General features: G+C 38.5%; 1 protein-coding gene across 7 annotated transcripts in view; it reads left to right on the forward strand.

The window, feature by feature from the left end:
* Nucleotides 1–15360, forward strand: part of ADD1 (adducin 1) — a 59557-nt gene that overhangs the window by 41927 nt on the left and 2270 nt on the right. For 3 of the 7 annotated variants that reach the window (XM_080618735.1, XM_080618734.1, XM_080618737.1), the window contains exons 11-15: nucleotides 521–622; nucleotides 2411–2500; nucleotides 3350–3442; nucleotides 9058–9214; nucleotides 11124–11219. In XM_080618735.1, coding sequence (XP_080474861.1) covers nucleotides 521–622; nucleotides 2411–2500; nucleotides 3350–3442; nucleotides 9058–9214; nucleotides 11124–11219 — 538 coding nt within the window. Of the gene's footprint in view, nucleotides 1–520; nucleotides 623–2410; nucleotides 2501–3349; nucleotides 3443–4222; nucleotides 4457–9057; nucleotides 9215–11123; nucleotides 11220–11970; nucleotides 12005–15360 lie in introns of those variants that run through there. The other 4 variants (XM_080618736.1, XM_080618738.1, XM_080618739.1 and 1 more) reach the window with 3 other exon arrangements.

Genomic DNA, 15360 nt, shown 5'->3' on the forward strand with positions numbered 1-15360 from the left:
TCGTTGTGAAATGCGTGATAAGAATGTCCTTAAAAATTATAAGTAATTATTTTGGAGTTTTCCTACTCCTATATTGATATGTCTCTTTGTAAAGTGAGAAGTAGACAGTTTTCAGATACACAGAGCACTGCAATTTTCAGAAACACAGAGCACTGCAATTGTCACTGTGGTCAAGTGCACAGAAAAACAACTCAAAAACCTTTCAGTCTCCATCACCTCTGAATTGCACATAGCTGTAGCAATTGGATCATTTTGGATGGAAGTTATTTGCAAGTTAGCTGCCTCTCTAGTTTTTGTTACTGGCTTGACTTAGTAGAATAATTCTGATAATCAGAAATGTATCTGAATGTACAGTTTATACCACTGAAGAAGTAGTTTTAGGAATGAATAGAAGAATTCAATCATTGGTTCAGTTCTCTGCTATGTATAATGCATGATCAACTGTTCTGTGAATTTGCTGCTCTGAGTGTCTGTAGCCATTACAGCAGTTCTGACTGTTCAACTGTTCTTGATGTTACAGTGGACTAAAGAGGATGGACATAGAACTGCCACCTCTGCTGTCCCCAACCTGTTTGTTCCATTGAACACCAATCCAAAGGAGGTCCAAGAAATGAGGAACAAGGTTTGTAATAGTGAAATAACTTTTTTTTTCTGTCATCACTAAAATCAATCTGTGTACTTGTAATGAACTAATTCACTTTGCTTTAGTGAAATTTTGGGTTTCAGTAAAACAGCTTTGACATTGTCCTGCGTCTTTATAATGAAACAATTCCTAAATGTTCTGAAATCATCTTGGAAAAAGATGATATTACTGTTCGCTTTATGAAAACTTCTACTGTCTTATGTTTTGTTACTGCCAGACCAGTTGCTGGATACCTCTGAAACAGCCTCTTCCCTGACATCATAGTTAACATTAGTGATGTGTTTTACTGTTTTGATTTCACCAGTTGAAATTGTGGCCTTGACAAAGAAGTCTATGGATATTTCTCCATATTATATTTTGTTACATTGTAATATGCTGTAATTGTTGCAGAAATTTTGGGGCCTTCGGAACTGCATGTTAATCTTGAAATCAGCCAGCAGTTAATTTTCCAGTCTTTGAATTTCAGGTCTTCTTGTCACCAGCCTACCAACAGGAGAGCATTGAATCCATTGGGTGTTTGAAACTTTATTTCTTTTTAAGTATAAAATATGCACTGGCATCTTGTTAATACTTAACTTGTTCTGGATCGTTTTGCTGCTTCTAACTGATGGCCATATGGAACATGGGAGTTAGCATTATGTCACAGGAAAGTCTGTACAAGGGTACCAACAGGAATACTGATTTGTTCTAAAATAATTTCTGTAAGGTTGACAGAGCTTTTGCTTTTCTTGTTTTGGCACTGTAAAATAATAATTGAATTGAGAAATCAAGTGGAATTGCAAAGCAGCAGCTTCTTGATGTTGGAAACACGAATTGTTTTATTAAAACCTTGAATGAAGTGAGTGAGAGAAGTAGAACTTTTTACTTTCCTGATGACAAAAGGAGTAGTAAACTAGAAGCGAGTACAGATAATGCAGGATCTTCATACTTTCTGAAATACCAAGTATTAATAATACCTTGTGTTTTCATACTTGTATGCATGTATTTTTGTATTAATTGAATGTCCTTCTTAGTTGTGAAGTAGAGATCTTTCCAGTTGCATGCTTTTCTTCATTTATCTGGGAACCAGAATATTTTAGAAATCAATTCTGAGTCAGCTGTTATGAATTCTTTATCACTGTAGGATATTTAATTTCAACAGATAATACCTAGATTTAAAGATCTAGTTTCTGTTCCCATTTCTGTATGAAAGAACTGGGAGGTATTCAGGGTGCAACAAAAGGGATGTGTTTGATTACTCCAGAATTTCAGTTTATGCATAGAAAAGTATTTATATGCCGTTTTATGACTATGGTCTTGACTAGATGCAGAAGTTGAATGTTGTGCAGTGTTTTACAATAAGTTCTGCAGGAAGATGATATTCTGGTGCAGTATCAGTGACTAGTGGCTAGTGACAGAAACCTGTAAATGACTGGTCAGGTACAATAAACTTGTATGAATGTGACCTCTGTGCTTCTCTCCTCACTTTTCTTCATAAACTGTTATCTGATCTGTAGAGTTTTACTGTGAGATAGTGCTAAAAAGCAAAGGACAATACCTGCTGTGGTACTTAAAGACTAAATTCTGAGGAATGTGAGGAAGCAACTAGGAACTGAAGCACATGCCTTCAAGTGCTTATATGCATAGCTTTATTTGCTGGACACGGCTATAGCAGTCAACACTAGTTGCAGCCTCTTGACAGGTCCACTCACCTCCTTTTCAAATACAGAAATGTGGTTAACTTTTCCTGTTGTTCACATGACTGTATTCTGCTGCTTTCCTTTACAGATCCGAGAGCAAAACTTACAAGATATTAAAACTGCAGGCCCTCAGTCCCAGGTTCTTTCTGGGGTAGTTGTGGACAGAAGTCTTGTACAGGTGAGAGTATAAAATGCCTAAAACTATTAGCTTAAAGTTAATCCATGATGTCCTCTGCTTTCACCTAATATATCACTATGAAATTATTCTTTAATTGGCAGAGAGTTTCTGTTTTTAAGGTAAGTCTTAGAGGTAACACCATTGTCTTTGCGAGAGTGCTCAGGGTCAGAAATTTAAGAGGCTTCAGCCATGTAGCCCAAGCATGTCTGTGGAGGATGCTTCTTGGTTTTGTTTTTTTTTGCTGAATGTAATGCATGAAATTCAGAAAGCTTATTTCTGTGGATTAGATTCTTGTTCAAACTTGTTGGGCTTTGTGACAACTTTCTGTTCATTTGTTTTCCAAGTTATGTATCTTGAAGTACTAAAAATACCGGGCACAGCAGGCTCACTATGGGGCAGTAGTGTTGTGTGTTAAGTATGTTTTATCATGCTTCATAATATTTTATTTGAAGAGCAGTTTGGAAAAAAAGCTATTATACATCAATAAAACTTAAAAACAATATATCTGGATATACAAAATACGAATTGTAGCTCAAAGTAAAGTAAGAATTAGAGCTATACGGTTATACTGTATGGCTGAATGACTTTAAAGGTCTATATATCTGAATGCTTTAACTGCTTCAGATAAGTATTTTCTGATATACTTTAAAAAGTTTGGCAAGTCTCATCATGACCATAGCATTATTCATGTTGGGTGTCATATTGTGTGCATGTCAATCCATTGTCACTTGCAGTTTCATCTGCCACTTACTGTTTCTTTGCATGTTTTTAGCAAGCATCATAATGGTTTTGGTTGATGTTTTAAAGCCTGGGCTCGGTTTGCTCTGTTTACTCAATTTACTGTTGCAGGATGCTCCCCTCTCAGACTGTACGGAATCTATTGAAGGGCTCGATCTCACAGAGCAGGCCTTTAGTCCCGCTAAATCTCTGTCTGTTAGAAAGGTACTGCCCTGTCATACTGCTCTAAATACTGTTGTTCACCCTTCATTTTACCTCTTCCTTACCCTGACCTTTCCCCTATTAGTTAATGATTTGGCTAGAAAAGAAACAAAAATAGTAGATGAATCTCCAGATTCTGTATATGCAACTATACTGGCAGGTACTTTACCCTTTTAAAAGTATCTTTTAAGGATTTTGATCTTTTTCTTTCTCTGTAGAAGCTGGTAAGGAAACAATGTTAAGGTGCTGATTAGGTTTTACATATAGTGGGTTTCTTTGCTTGTGCTGTTAGTGTTGAATTACTCTAATCTGAGATCAATTTTGAGTTAATCTCAGCCTGATTACATCAGTGTCATTCCAAAGATAGCACATGTTCAGAGTGTGCCATGCTGACAAACGCTGTCAACTTTTGATCCTGCATTGCTAGACATCTTGTTTCCTTAAAACTTCATGCTGTTATCTACAGTATTGCTTGAGGAATGCCCTGCACTTACAGATCGATTGGCTTTCAGACATGTAATCATGCTTGTGCTTATGTAATACACTTTAGATACGGATTGAATTCAAGAGAGGTGTATGTGGTTGGGGTGGGCAGTCCTTTGATGCCAACTAAACAGGAATAGTTTGCACACTGGAAACAAAGTGTCCTTAGCTGTCTTTCTCTCCCAGATTTTGAAGGAGTTTCACAGAGGTGATCTAACATGGAAGCATGGTGTGCAAATAAGCATCACTGTCTCTTCTGCTCCAGTGTTTTGTCTAAAAGATTTTTAAATCTTGGTTTAGGTCATGCCTAACATCTCATTATCAGAATATATCAGATACCAGAACCAACCAGCCAAACAAACCCCCCCACAAAACCATAACAAACCAAACAACAACAAAAGAACCCACCAGAGAAATGTCTTAGAAAGATTGTGCCAAAAGTCAGTTGTGTATTGTGGAACAAAAGAAGTATAAGCGATCTCAGGATACCCACATAAACCTCATGAGACTTGGAATGAAATTTTGAGGACACCTGTACATCAAGGACTTAAGAGCTTTCAGGTACAAGTTCAGGTAGAAGTTCTCAGCTAACAAATGCTTTGACGCTCAATTACAGCTAAAGTAAAAAGTTCCGTCTGATTGCAATAATGCTTAAAATGTATTGTTTTCAGTTAACATAATGCACACTATTTGGGCTGAAAACAGTTCTGTTTGTGTAAAGTATGCATGTAATGCTTTGAGTCTCCTGTGCCTATGGCTGCAGTAGTAAATATTCCATTTTGCCTTATCACTTGCTTTGTCCATGTTCTGAGAAGTCCTGGCCATGTTGCAACACAAGCTCCTTGTGCACCATGTGATTTTATTTGTTACAGACTTGGTTAACCAAGCTTCTGCTGCAGTCTTGGCTGAATGAGAGGGGAAGCTGGTTATTGTTACTAATGACCGTTCTGCAATCTGATTCAAAGAAAAAAAAATCACATGAATTTTGAAGAATTTAAAGGGGACTCACTCGTTTCATGTCTCTTCCTTTGCAATGGAAATTCTGTGGCTTTGTTCTTCATGAAGAGCCTCTCAATTCTGCCCCGGAGATGGCACTGTGTTTTAATGGCAACTTCTACATTAACAGTACTTTAAGAACCTTGGGTTTTTTTGGACAAAGGCACTGGATTAATGCCAGATTGTGATGAGAGTGTTTGTTATCTTTAGACAACTATTATGAACCTAAGGTCTTAAAGAAAACTTGGCACGTGTAAGGTGCCAGTTTTGCTCATCTATCCCTGAGAACAAGATAAAATGCTTGCCTGTTAAATGATGGTCAGCTCAGAGCAGTTGTGAAGTTTTCCTCTGAAAGCAAGACTTGGTGGAGAAGTTGCAAAATGATGTGATAATCTGAAGTTTCCCGTAGGATATGTGAGGTCCAAGTTTAGTATGGAAGTCTATTGTGTATCATTAACTATGAGTGACTTTCCATTTATTGGAACTTTGTAGGAGAGTATGTCCCTAGAAAATCCTCAGGAGTGAAAATATGTTGTGTTTGTGAATGTAATCTATCCATTATTTCTCACAATGGAGAAAGTACTGTTAATATTCAGGTGCTTACACATGCAATCAAACTTCAGATAGTCAGCGAAATAGTACTAAAATCGTCATCAAAATAAAGCTACTATCAGCATAATCTAGTTGAAATCACTAGAACATTAGTATTTTGCATGTCATCCTGTGTTGAAACAGAGTGCCAGTCTTTTGTATGGGAATTTATTCCCTCTCTGCAGGCTCTGTAATACTGGAAGCATCTCCAGAGCAGTTTTCCTACCTGATTTTTCTGAAGGTTCATAGGAATCTGAGAGGCATGGACAGGTTGATACCACTGCAGAGTCTCTGTCTATTTTAATGTCACATTTAACAATCTAAAATATGTCCTGTCTCATACAGTCCTTTATACTAATTTCCTTCTGTACATTCATTTTGTGTTATATTTTTATTTGAATTCTTGGAAGGCTACTCCAGTGCCTATTCTGTGAAGTAGTGCATCTCTGCTTCTTTGATTTGTGTATGTGTTAGAGTAGTCATGTTGCAGATCTTAGTAACATACTGCTGTAGAATTTATTGTCCCCATAGAATCAGTCCCTCTACCCATAAAGTTTTTGAGAGTGGCCTTTGAACTGCTTCCATATTACTGATACTGAGCAAAATTGAATGTCTTAATTTGGAAAGAGCTTTTAGCAGATCAAAAGTTTGCCTTTCTGGTCTCTTGTGTAATTTTTCTGCCTTTAAGGTCCAAAAAACACAGGTGCTTTTTCTTTGTAATATGTAATCCACTTACTGTTGTTGTCTCTGATCTTTTTCAGTAGTATTTCTCTTGGGTCAAACATACTCAGCTAGTACAAATACTGTTTGCATTGCCTGTGAGTGTGGTTTTCTGTGTCTTTGGGTTTGTTTTGTTGGTTTTGTTTAATTTAGTAAATGTGATAAGCTTGATGTGCTGCTTTTATTCTGAGTAGTTAACAATGATACTTGTAAGGAGGAGAACATGTGATGCCAGTGCACTGGCCATCTTTTTGCAAACTTTGTGTCTTGCTCTTTGTTGTTATTAAATCAATAGGCATTGGGTAAAATCTTGTTTCAAGTGAGAATTGCTCTACCCAGTAGACAAGTTAGATTCTTAAACATTCCAGGGGTATCAGTATGTGCTGTGTGTCTTGTTCCTCTGTTGGCCTTCGTAACCCTAGAAAAGTTTAGAAACTCCACCTGAGTTCAGTGCTTTACAAGCTCCTCCTACTTACGGCTGTGTTTCAGTTAAAACTACACCTGTAGTTTGAAGGGTGGGCAGAGATAAAGAGGGAAATAGAGTTGCTGTGGTCACCAGTTGTCTGCTGTCATTAAAACCTGGGACTGCTAGTTTTGGGGATGTTTACATTTTCTACAGAATAATTAGGATTTGTATGAAGGTTCTGGTGTCCTCAACGTAAAAAGGACATGGAACTGTTGGAACAAGTCCAGAGGAGGGCCACGAGGATGATCAGGGGAGTGGAGCACCTCCTGTGTGAAGACAGGCTGAGAAAGTTGGGGCTGTTCAGCCTGGAGAAGAGAAGGCTGCGTGGAGACCTCACAGCAGCCTTCCAGTATCTGAAGGGGGCCTGTAAGGATGCTGGAGAAGGACTCTTCATTAGGGACTGTAGTGATAGGACAAGGGGTAACAGGTTCAAACTTAAACAGGGGAAGTTTAGATTGGATATAAGGAAGAAATTCTTTACTGAGAGGGTGGTGAGGCACTGGAATGGGTTGCCCAGGGAGGTTGTGAATGCTCCATCCCTGGTGGTGTTCAAGGCCAGGTTGGACAGAGCTTTGGGTGACATGGTTTAGTGTGGGGTGTCCCTGCCCATGGCAGCAGGTTGGAATTGGATGATCTTAAGGTCCTTTCCAACCCTAACTATTCTATGATTCTATGATGGTTTTGTGATTTGTTTTTAATACACTGTCCTGTAAGAAAAGCCATGACTATCAAATTGGTGCTTAATAGAAATAGTTAAGAAAAGGCTTTTCACTTCCTACTGACATTCTGCATCTGAGATGAGCACCTCTTATTTTATAAACTGAGGCAATGTGTAATTGTTTAGAGATATTTCTCTCCTGCAGTTCCTTTGAGGATCTTACAGTGGAGGTTTCTTGTTGTGCTGTTTGTTCTTTAGTACTTCTGGCTTGTATTTGCTTCCTGGAGAGCAGCATAGATTCTAACCACCAGGTGTTCTTACCTTCCTGCATTGCTTTAGACCAGATTTCTGGAGATCTCTCATTGACGAGCTTTCAAAAGTATCTTAACTGTTCTTGTCCTCATTCCATCTGGACATTCTGGTCTGTCACCTTGCTGATGCTGGCAACTTGTCCATAGTAGCTCTTGGCATCCAAAACAGTGCTCTAATTTCATCCTTAGTTTTACAGAGATGATCTCATGCTTGTCCATTGAGTATGGTCATGGAATGGAATGTTTGTTTGTCTCTTTGTTCAGGTGTTGTTTTGAACTTTCTAATGCTTTCTTTTCAATGTTGATACAAATAACATTTGAGTAGGTAGGTGATGTGGGCTAATCAATTCCCCATAGTGAACTTGGTAGTGAAATTCAAATACCTCTTTTCAGCAATGAAGGCAACTCAGGTGTCACAGTGACATGAGGCACAGATCACACATCAGTCATTTCCAAACTAGTGTCAGTAGAGTGCTGTATATCCGATGGAAAATCCAAATGCTTAAACATTGAAAGTCACTTGAAAGATACAGCAGTAATCCAAGCAAACATCTTCTGTATCTGAGACAAGGAAAAACCAATGGCTTAAGTATTAGAGAAGAAAAACTGAAAACCTGCATTAGAAAATCTCTGATGCAGCTGCTTTGGTCCATTGCAGCTTACTGTACTTAGAATTGCTAATGTTTGTATAACTTTTTATCCGGCTTGTATGACAAATGTTACAGATGTAAATATCTAACTTGTATAAAATGGCAGTTAATCTTTGTTACTTAAAAATTGCTTGTAATAAACTATTAATCCTGGTGTATGTAGAACACATACAAGATGGCTTTTTACTATAACATCTGTTAGATGTTATGCAGTACCTACTAGAAATGGCTTTTCCCTTATTAAAAAAAACCCAAACCAACAAAAAAGCCCTCTTGAAACCAACAAAAAACCCAAACCAACCACAAAAATGCCTGTGAGCTGATTCCTGTGAGCTTCTACAGGTATTCTGTGCCCAGACTGCCAGGCACTTGGGCCTGGTGTCCCATTTCTTTTGTGGGGAAAAAAGTCACACTTCTGTGACTTGAGACATAATTCAGCTAGACTGTTGCACTGCTGTTCGGTTTACTGCTTAATGGTGGATATTCCCTGGTGGAAACACTGATGTGTCTGTAAGAGTAATTAACAAGACCTGTTTTCTCCTTTATATTAACCTGCTGTCAATTATTGTATTTGTTATAAAATCTGTAGTAGTTTTGATTAATTTTTTTTATTATTTAAAGAAAGTAAATGTAGCATTTTTCAGTTTATCTTTTTGTTTTGGTTGCTTTGTAGCTTCTTGTACTTCTCAGGGTTCTGCAAGTTACTGCTCAATTGCAGATGTATCTTAATTGTCTTTTGTCAGGGAGAACTGGTGACTGCATCAAAGGCAATAATCGAGAAGGAATATCAACCCAAAGTCATAGTGAGCACAACGGGACCAAATCCCTTCAATAAACTCACTGATCGAGAACTGGAAGAGTATCGCAAAGAAGTAGAAAGAAAGCAGAAGGGACCAGAAGGTTGGTTTCTCTGTGTGTGTTTTTTCTGCAATAGACAGAGTTTATTGCTAATTGGAAGGTGGATTACCTGCAAAGACCATGGATTAAGTGTTCAGCTTCGGTGTATTTCAGTTTTCCCAGTGTGACTTAAAAATGTAAAGGCACGTTGGAGATAGAATGTGCAATCTGAGTGTTAATGGAGTATTCTGTAAAGTGCATCAGTCTTCTCTTAAAAATTAACCTAGTAGACAAACTGGGTGTTTAGGATGGCCAGGTAATGCAGTCAAAAAAAATTTTTAGGTACTGCAAAGCATTGCAGACTGCTCACTTTGTTTCCTTGGCACTAGAAATAATCTAGGGTGAGGGAGTAGTGTTGCTTTTCAGCAGCAAAACTGGAGTTTTCTACCTCATAGAAAATTGTGGGTTTGAGAAATCTGTTGAAAGGGGAAGGTACAGAACCACGTTTGATGGCTACTTGGAAATGGCACATGTCCCCCAAAACAGACTTTGTAAATTATTGTAGGCTTATGGAGATTGTTGTTGCATCTGAAGTGCTTCTCCTGCTTTACTTCTCTATAATGTTAAAGGATGATACTTAGATGCTCATCTGTTGTTAGGTTTTCAATTTGAGCAATGCAGGAACCAGAAGTGTCTTTTCTCTTGCAGTGTGTCCTCCTGGCTTCTGCCTTTTGATAAGATGATGTAGGAGCCATTGTAGATTGTATGTGTTCAGTTAATCCAGTATTGTACTGTGTGGGGTGGGATATTCTGCTGTTATGCCTGTGTAGCTGGCATAGTATTTATTCTCTCAGTAACATTGCTACATCCTTCTTAGATAAGATACCAAAATAGGGAGAGACTATCACTGAGACAGACCCCACCTGGGGAACAGAGCACATTGCTTAGAAATCAAACCATCAGTGAGCAAAATAGATCAGATAAAAGAATCTCTGTGTTTGAAAGGCAGATCAGAAGCCTTTCAAGGAACCAGATACAAAGACTTTACCGGATTTTGACGTATCATCACTGTCTAAATCTTTAGATAACACTCAGTTTGCTGCTGCATGGGTTTCTTGTCAGACCACGCAGCAAGTCATCACACATCTTAACCAAGAAGAGCCAGATGGGCAGAAGTCCTCCCATAAGGAATTTCATACTGCAGTGATCAAAGCATTAAGGTCCAATCCTGTCCTTTTGGCTGAGGCCTCAGGTATTATTAATACGGTACCCTTGTGCTTGCAATCTAAGGAGCAACCTCTTTAGCTATACCATTTGGAGATTCTATCAGTTGACTCTCATCTGTGGGGCTGATTTCACTTTTAATTGTGTAGGTGTACTGTACAGAAAAATGTTTTAATACTGTTCCTGATACACGGTGTACTCCGTTAATGTTTAAACCTGGAAGCAAGGGGGACCTTCCTTACTAATTACAAACACATAAAACCACTGTGAAATCTGTTTTGAATCACTTAATTACTGCATGTTTCTCTGATTATCCATGCAATCTTCTCTTCTTTGGGGATGAAAATTTGTTTACTCAGAGTCTCAGCAATACAAAGTAAGCAAAAGAGCATTCTCCTGCCTAGGTCTGAAAGCGTTTTCCCCTCTCAACCCTGTTTGTTTATCTCTTCCTTGTGGTTTTTCTTCACCAGTTTTCTTTAGAACAGCATGATAAACCAATTCATAAACTATTACGTTGTTCATGCCCTTTTGGAAAAACAAAAACCACCACAGAGCACAGCTGTGACTTGAACAGTTCTGTTAATATCAAACTATCACTTATTTTCCTTTTGCTTGCTTTGGTATTATTTCATATCCTGGCAGAATTTTGATTCAGGAAAATGTATTCAAGTCCTGTGCACATGAAGCACAAGGAGACTTTTGTTTTCTCACATGCTGAAAGGTTTCCTCTGCCTTTCTACATCTGCAGAACCTTCAGAAGATGGCAGGCCACAGAAAGAGAGAAGTCCCCCTGATCCCACTTCAGCTCGCACTCCTCCCAGCACGCCGATTAAAATAGAGGAAGGTATGTTCTGCTCATGTGGGGGCCAGGGAAACCCAGTAACTGCATCACTAGTGACTGATGCATGCAAATATGTGATCTAGTAGCTAATAAAGGTAAATTCTGTCTTGTACTTTATTTTTATACTACCTAAAATATACTCCACTAAACTGTGAGTGTACTGGGAGTTCTGTTTACAATAATAAAGAAGTGTGCATTAATATAAAGACAAATTTTCATCTCTTCAGAATTGCCTTGTCATCTCTTGGTGTTTCTCAACTGATTTACCCTTTTGTACGTTTTCTGTGAGAAATGGTGGCTCTTAGAAAATGAGTAGTGTCTGATGTGAACCAGACACAAATCTGGATGCTTTGGTAAATCACCTTCGCTGATTGCACATTTCTTAAACATTATTGTACTTGGATTACACCTCAGTAAATATTTTTCCAACTCAATTTGACTCTAAATATCATTATTTGCTCACCTTATGTAGTAGTTTTAACTAAAATGAGAGCAGGGCTGTTAAAGTCCACACTTTCCTCAAAAAAAGGATAAATAACAATCTTGAAGAGGTGTAATCTGATTTTTGTCTTGTTTCCTTTACCTTGTGCATTGGACATATCACTTGTCTGTTAGTCTTCCATTCAATACTTCATCTCATCCTGTTTTCGATAAGAATGGTTGCAACCATTCTTTTAACTTAACACAATGGCTGTGATGAATGCATAGATTCTCTACTTGTGCTTTTTTCTTCTTGTGGCTGCGTTACAAACAGGAGATGGATATGCTAAAGAGTACCTGTTACCATAGTAAGTATCATTCCATACTCTGACCTGCTTATGTGCTTTGCTTCACTCCTGCATCTTTGTTTACTAAGGGGTTGTTGGTTTTGCTTTTTTTTTTTCTTAAGCAGGCTCTTTCAGTTGAGACACTGATGTCTTGAGTTGTTGGTTTCATGAAATTCTAGGTAGTTACAGATCTTATGTGCAAATGCACTCCCCCTTCGAGAGACTGGAAGTGACATTATGTGTTTCCATACCTGTGTGTCCAATTCCTCAGTTTAAAAAGGAATAGTCTGAAGTTGTCTTTCAGATACAGCTGAAACAGGTCTGGGAGTTTCTGCCCCAGCAGTTTGCTGTTGCCTGGTATGGACCTGGCAGTGACATGGAAGAAAGTTCCTCATCTATTCCAGTGCAAAACTGTTACCACTGGCATTGACTAAAACTTACTCAGCAGACTTCTGCACAGAGTGGATATGAAACTACTCCAATGTTAAATATGTCAGCAGAGAAATCCAAATTCCAACAAAGGCATAACAGCAAGAACATGGTGGCAGCAACTTCTACATCTGTTTCAGCTGGCTCTGCAGGGCTACCTCAGATTATACTTTGAAATTATAAGGATGTTTGGCCCCCTCCGTTTGTATGTCCTGTTATATCTGAAAGTCAGTGTGTTTGTCGTCATTACAAAAGTCAAACTACAACATAGACACCTGTGGTGTTACAAGTAAAGTTCTAAAACCTGAAGATTCTTTCAATTTGAGAATTGTGCTCCACAAACTCTTGTAGTTGTGTAAGTTTTCCAGGACAAACATACAAAGCTCATTTTAGAGAGTAACTGGAAGTTCATGCCCATGATGACTTTGGTTGGCAGAAGTTCTGTTGAATGACAATGGTCTCTGTATAGAGCTGCTTCTCAACCTTTTTACCTCATATTTTCCTCTATTTAAGCGTAGCTGAAGTCAGCAAACAGTTTTGTGTTAACTTAGTTATGGCCTAGTTTGTATGTTTGTCCACATGTTTGTGTTGGAAAAAAACATAAACCTTTATTCTTCATAAATAATGTGAATTGTAAACACTCACCAGTATTAATGTTACTTTTCAAACTCTTATGTCACAGTATGTAGAAAGCAGGAGCATGGATCTAGGCATGAGTATTCTAAAAAGCTTCAGAAGTTTTGAGGTACTGCTGAGTTCTTAAACTGTAAACAGGTTTTGCAGCAAGATGCATTCTTAAACCTTCCCAGTTCCATTACTGAAATCCATCAGGTAGAACTAAGATGTTTGCATACTGCATGCTGTCTTTATCCGATGTGGAATTTGTGAATCCACCCAGTTCTGATAAAATACTGCCCTTAGCGAGCTGGGCAAACAGATGTTTGTTTGATTCCAGCATAATGCTAATCTAGGAAATCTGATGGTAATCTGAGACTGGGAAGGATAGCAGTCCTGGATTAATGAGTTATAAACCCGCTTACTTTTATCCAAGGCTTAGGCCAACTGGCAGATGCCTGTAGCTTCTTGTTCTTTCATTTTAAGAATTTCTAATCCCTTTTTGTAAAACTTTGTTTAAAACTTTCTTTTAAACTTATTTTAAAAAGATACCATGAAACTGACTGGCAGTATAACATGGTGCCTGCTCTGTAACAGTTGGGCCAGCTAAAGAAAAGACTATTTCAGTTGGAAGGGACCAGTAACAGTGATCTTGTCCAACTGCCTGACCGTGACAGGGCTGACCAAGAGTTACAGCACGTTGTTAAGGGCATTGTCCTAATGCCTCCTAAACTGACAGGCTTAGGACATCAACCACCTCTCTGGAGAGCCTCCTCCAGGGTTTGACCACCCTCTCAGTAAAGACATGTTTCCTCAAGTCCCGTCTAAATTCCCCTGGCACAGGTTTGAGCCATTCCCAGGCATCCTGTCCCTGGGTCATAGGGAGAAGACATCAGCAAAGCTTTCAGTTAATTCCTGTAAACTAAAAAGGGTGAATTGTAGGTGGTGCTTCTTACAGGTTTGTGCATCACAGACTCAGGTTAAACCAGAGTTCAGGGGGCAGCTTGTAATGTACATAATGGCTTTTTCTCTTCTTCCTCTGTTTTAAGTCCTGCCTGCATTTTAACTTTTAAACTGCTAACTCGTGCATTCTGACTGTTTGGCACTGAATACTAGCGTGTGCTGTTGATTTAACCTATTAGAAGCTCATGGTGCTCTAGGCAAAACATGTTGGTTTTCTAGCATATATTCACAGAACAGAGCCCTCTAAAATATGTTACAGGATTATTACTCCCATCTGGCAGAAATAAAAAGGACACTCGTCATTTCCATAGGAAAAATGGGAAAGTATCAACTATTTTCTGTAAATCCTTATGAAAGCGTTCAGCCTTTTCAAATTAAAATGAACAAGATTTTAAAAGGGGGGAAAAAAATAGTTGCCTTTTGTGCCTTACAATGAGCATGGCCTGGATTTTGTTCTGAATTCCTCCTTACGTAACATCAGTGGGGGTATATTTGACACAGCTGACGAGATCCTTCTTGGTTCCAGCACAGTGATGAGCATTGCAGGGAGCTTTAAAAACTGCAGGTCGTTAAACGTGTTATGTACAAAGAGGAGCTGTAAACAGAACATCTCTAAAGCGTAGTGCTGAAAGAGGGAAGTGTTACTGTTGAGGGAGCGGTGGTGAAGTTCACCTTTGGACATGAAGTTGGCACAAGGTTTTTGATGTTCCTTTGCAGGGGTGAGTTTTGCTGTTAGACATCACATATAAAGCTGTTATTGCATAACCTGCTGAGCTCATTTAATTTGATAAACCCCATGGATTTAACTTGTAGGTATCCATAATATATACTCATATCTTGCAAAACAAGTGAAGCCTTTGTGATAGATCATATTCTGAAGCAGCAGTTGTTAGATCTCATAGGACAATGTTATAAAAATCCAAGCATTTTGATTACAGATTGGCAAGCCAGCTCTTTAGAAATCAGTGGATTTGTTTGTATCGATCACTGCAAACCAGCAATTAGTTTTATTCCACCAAAAGAAAAAAAGAATTGAGATTTGGAATTTCATGATGAATTTCCTCAATGCCAGGAGAGCAGGTTCAGCTCCTGCTTACTGCCCTAAAAGCTCCTGTACGTTACACGTAAAACATGAAGGAGCTGAAACAGTCGCTTTCTTGCTGGTTTACATCCACAGGATGGAATTTGGCTTTATCTGTTCCGTGGTCAGAAGCTTAAAGACAAAGAGAACATTTGAGTATCTTGTTTGTACCTCTGTGCGCAAAACAAAATGAGACTGGACCTATTACAAAGGCTTTTCTGCAAAGTAAATATCTTAGGTTTTTTATAGAGCGCGTTCTTCATCAACTCACTTCGCTTCTGTGCTCCAG

The sequence above is a fragment of the Psittacula echo genome (genome assembly GCF_963264785.1).
Source record: "Psittacula echo genome assembly, chromosome: 1".
Lineage (NCBI taxonomy): Eukaryota > Metazoa > Chordata > Aves > Psittaciformes > Psittacidae > Psittacula > Psittacula echo.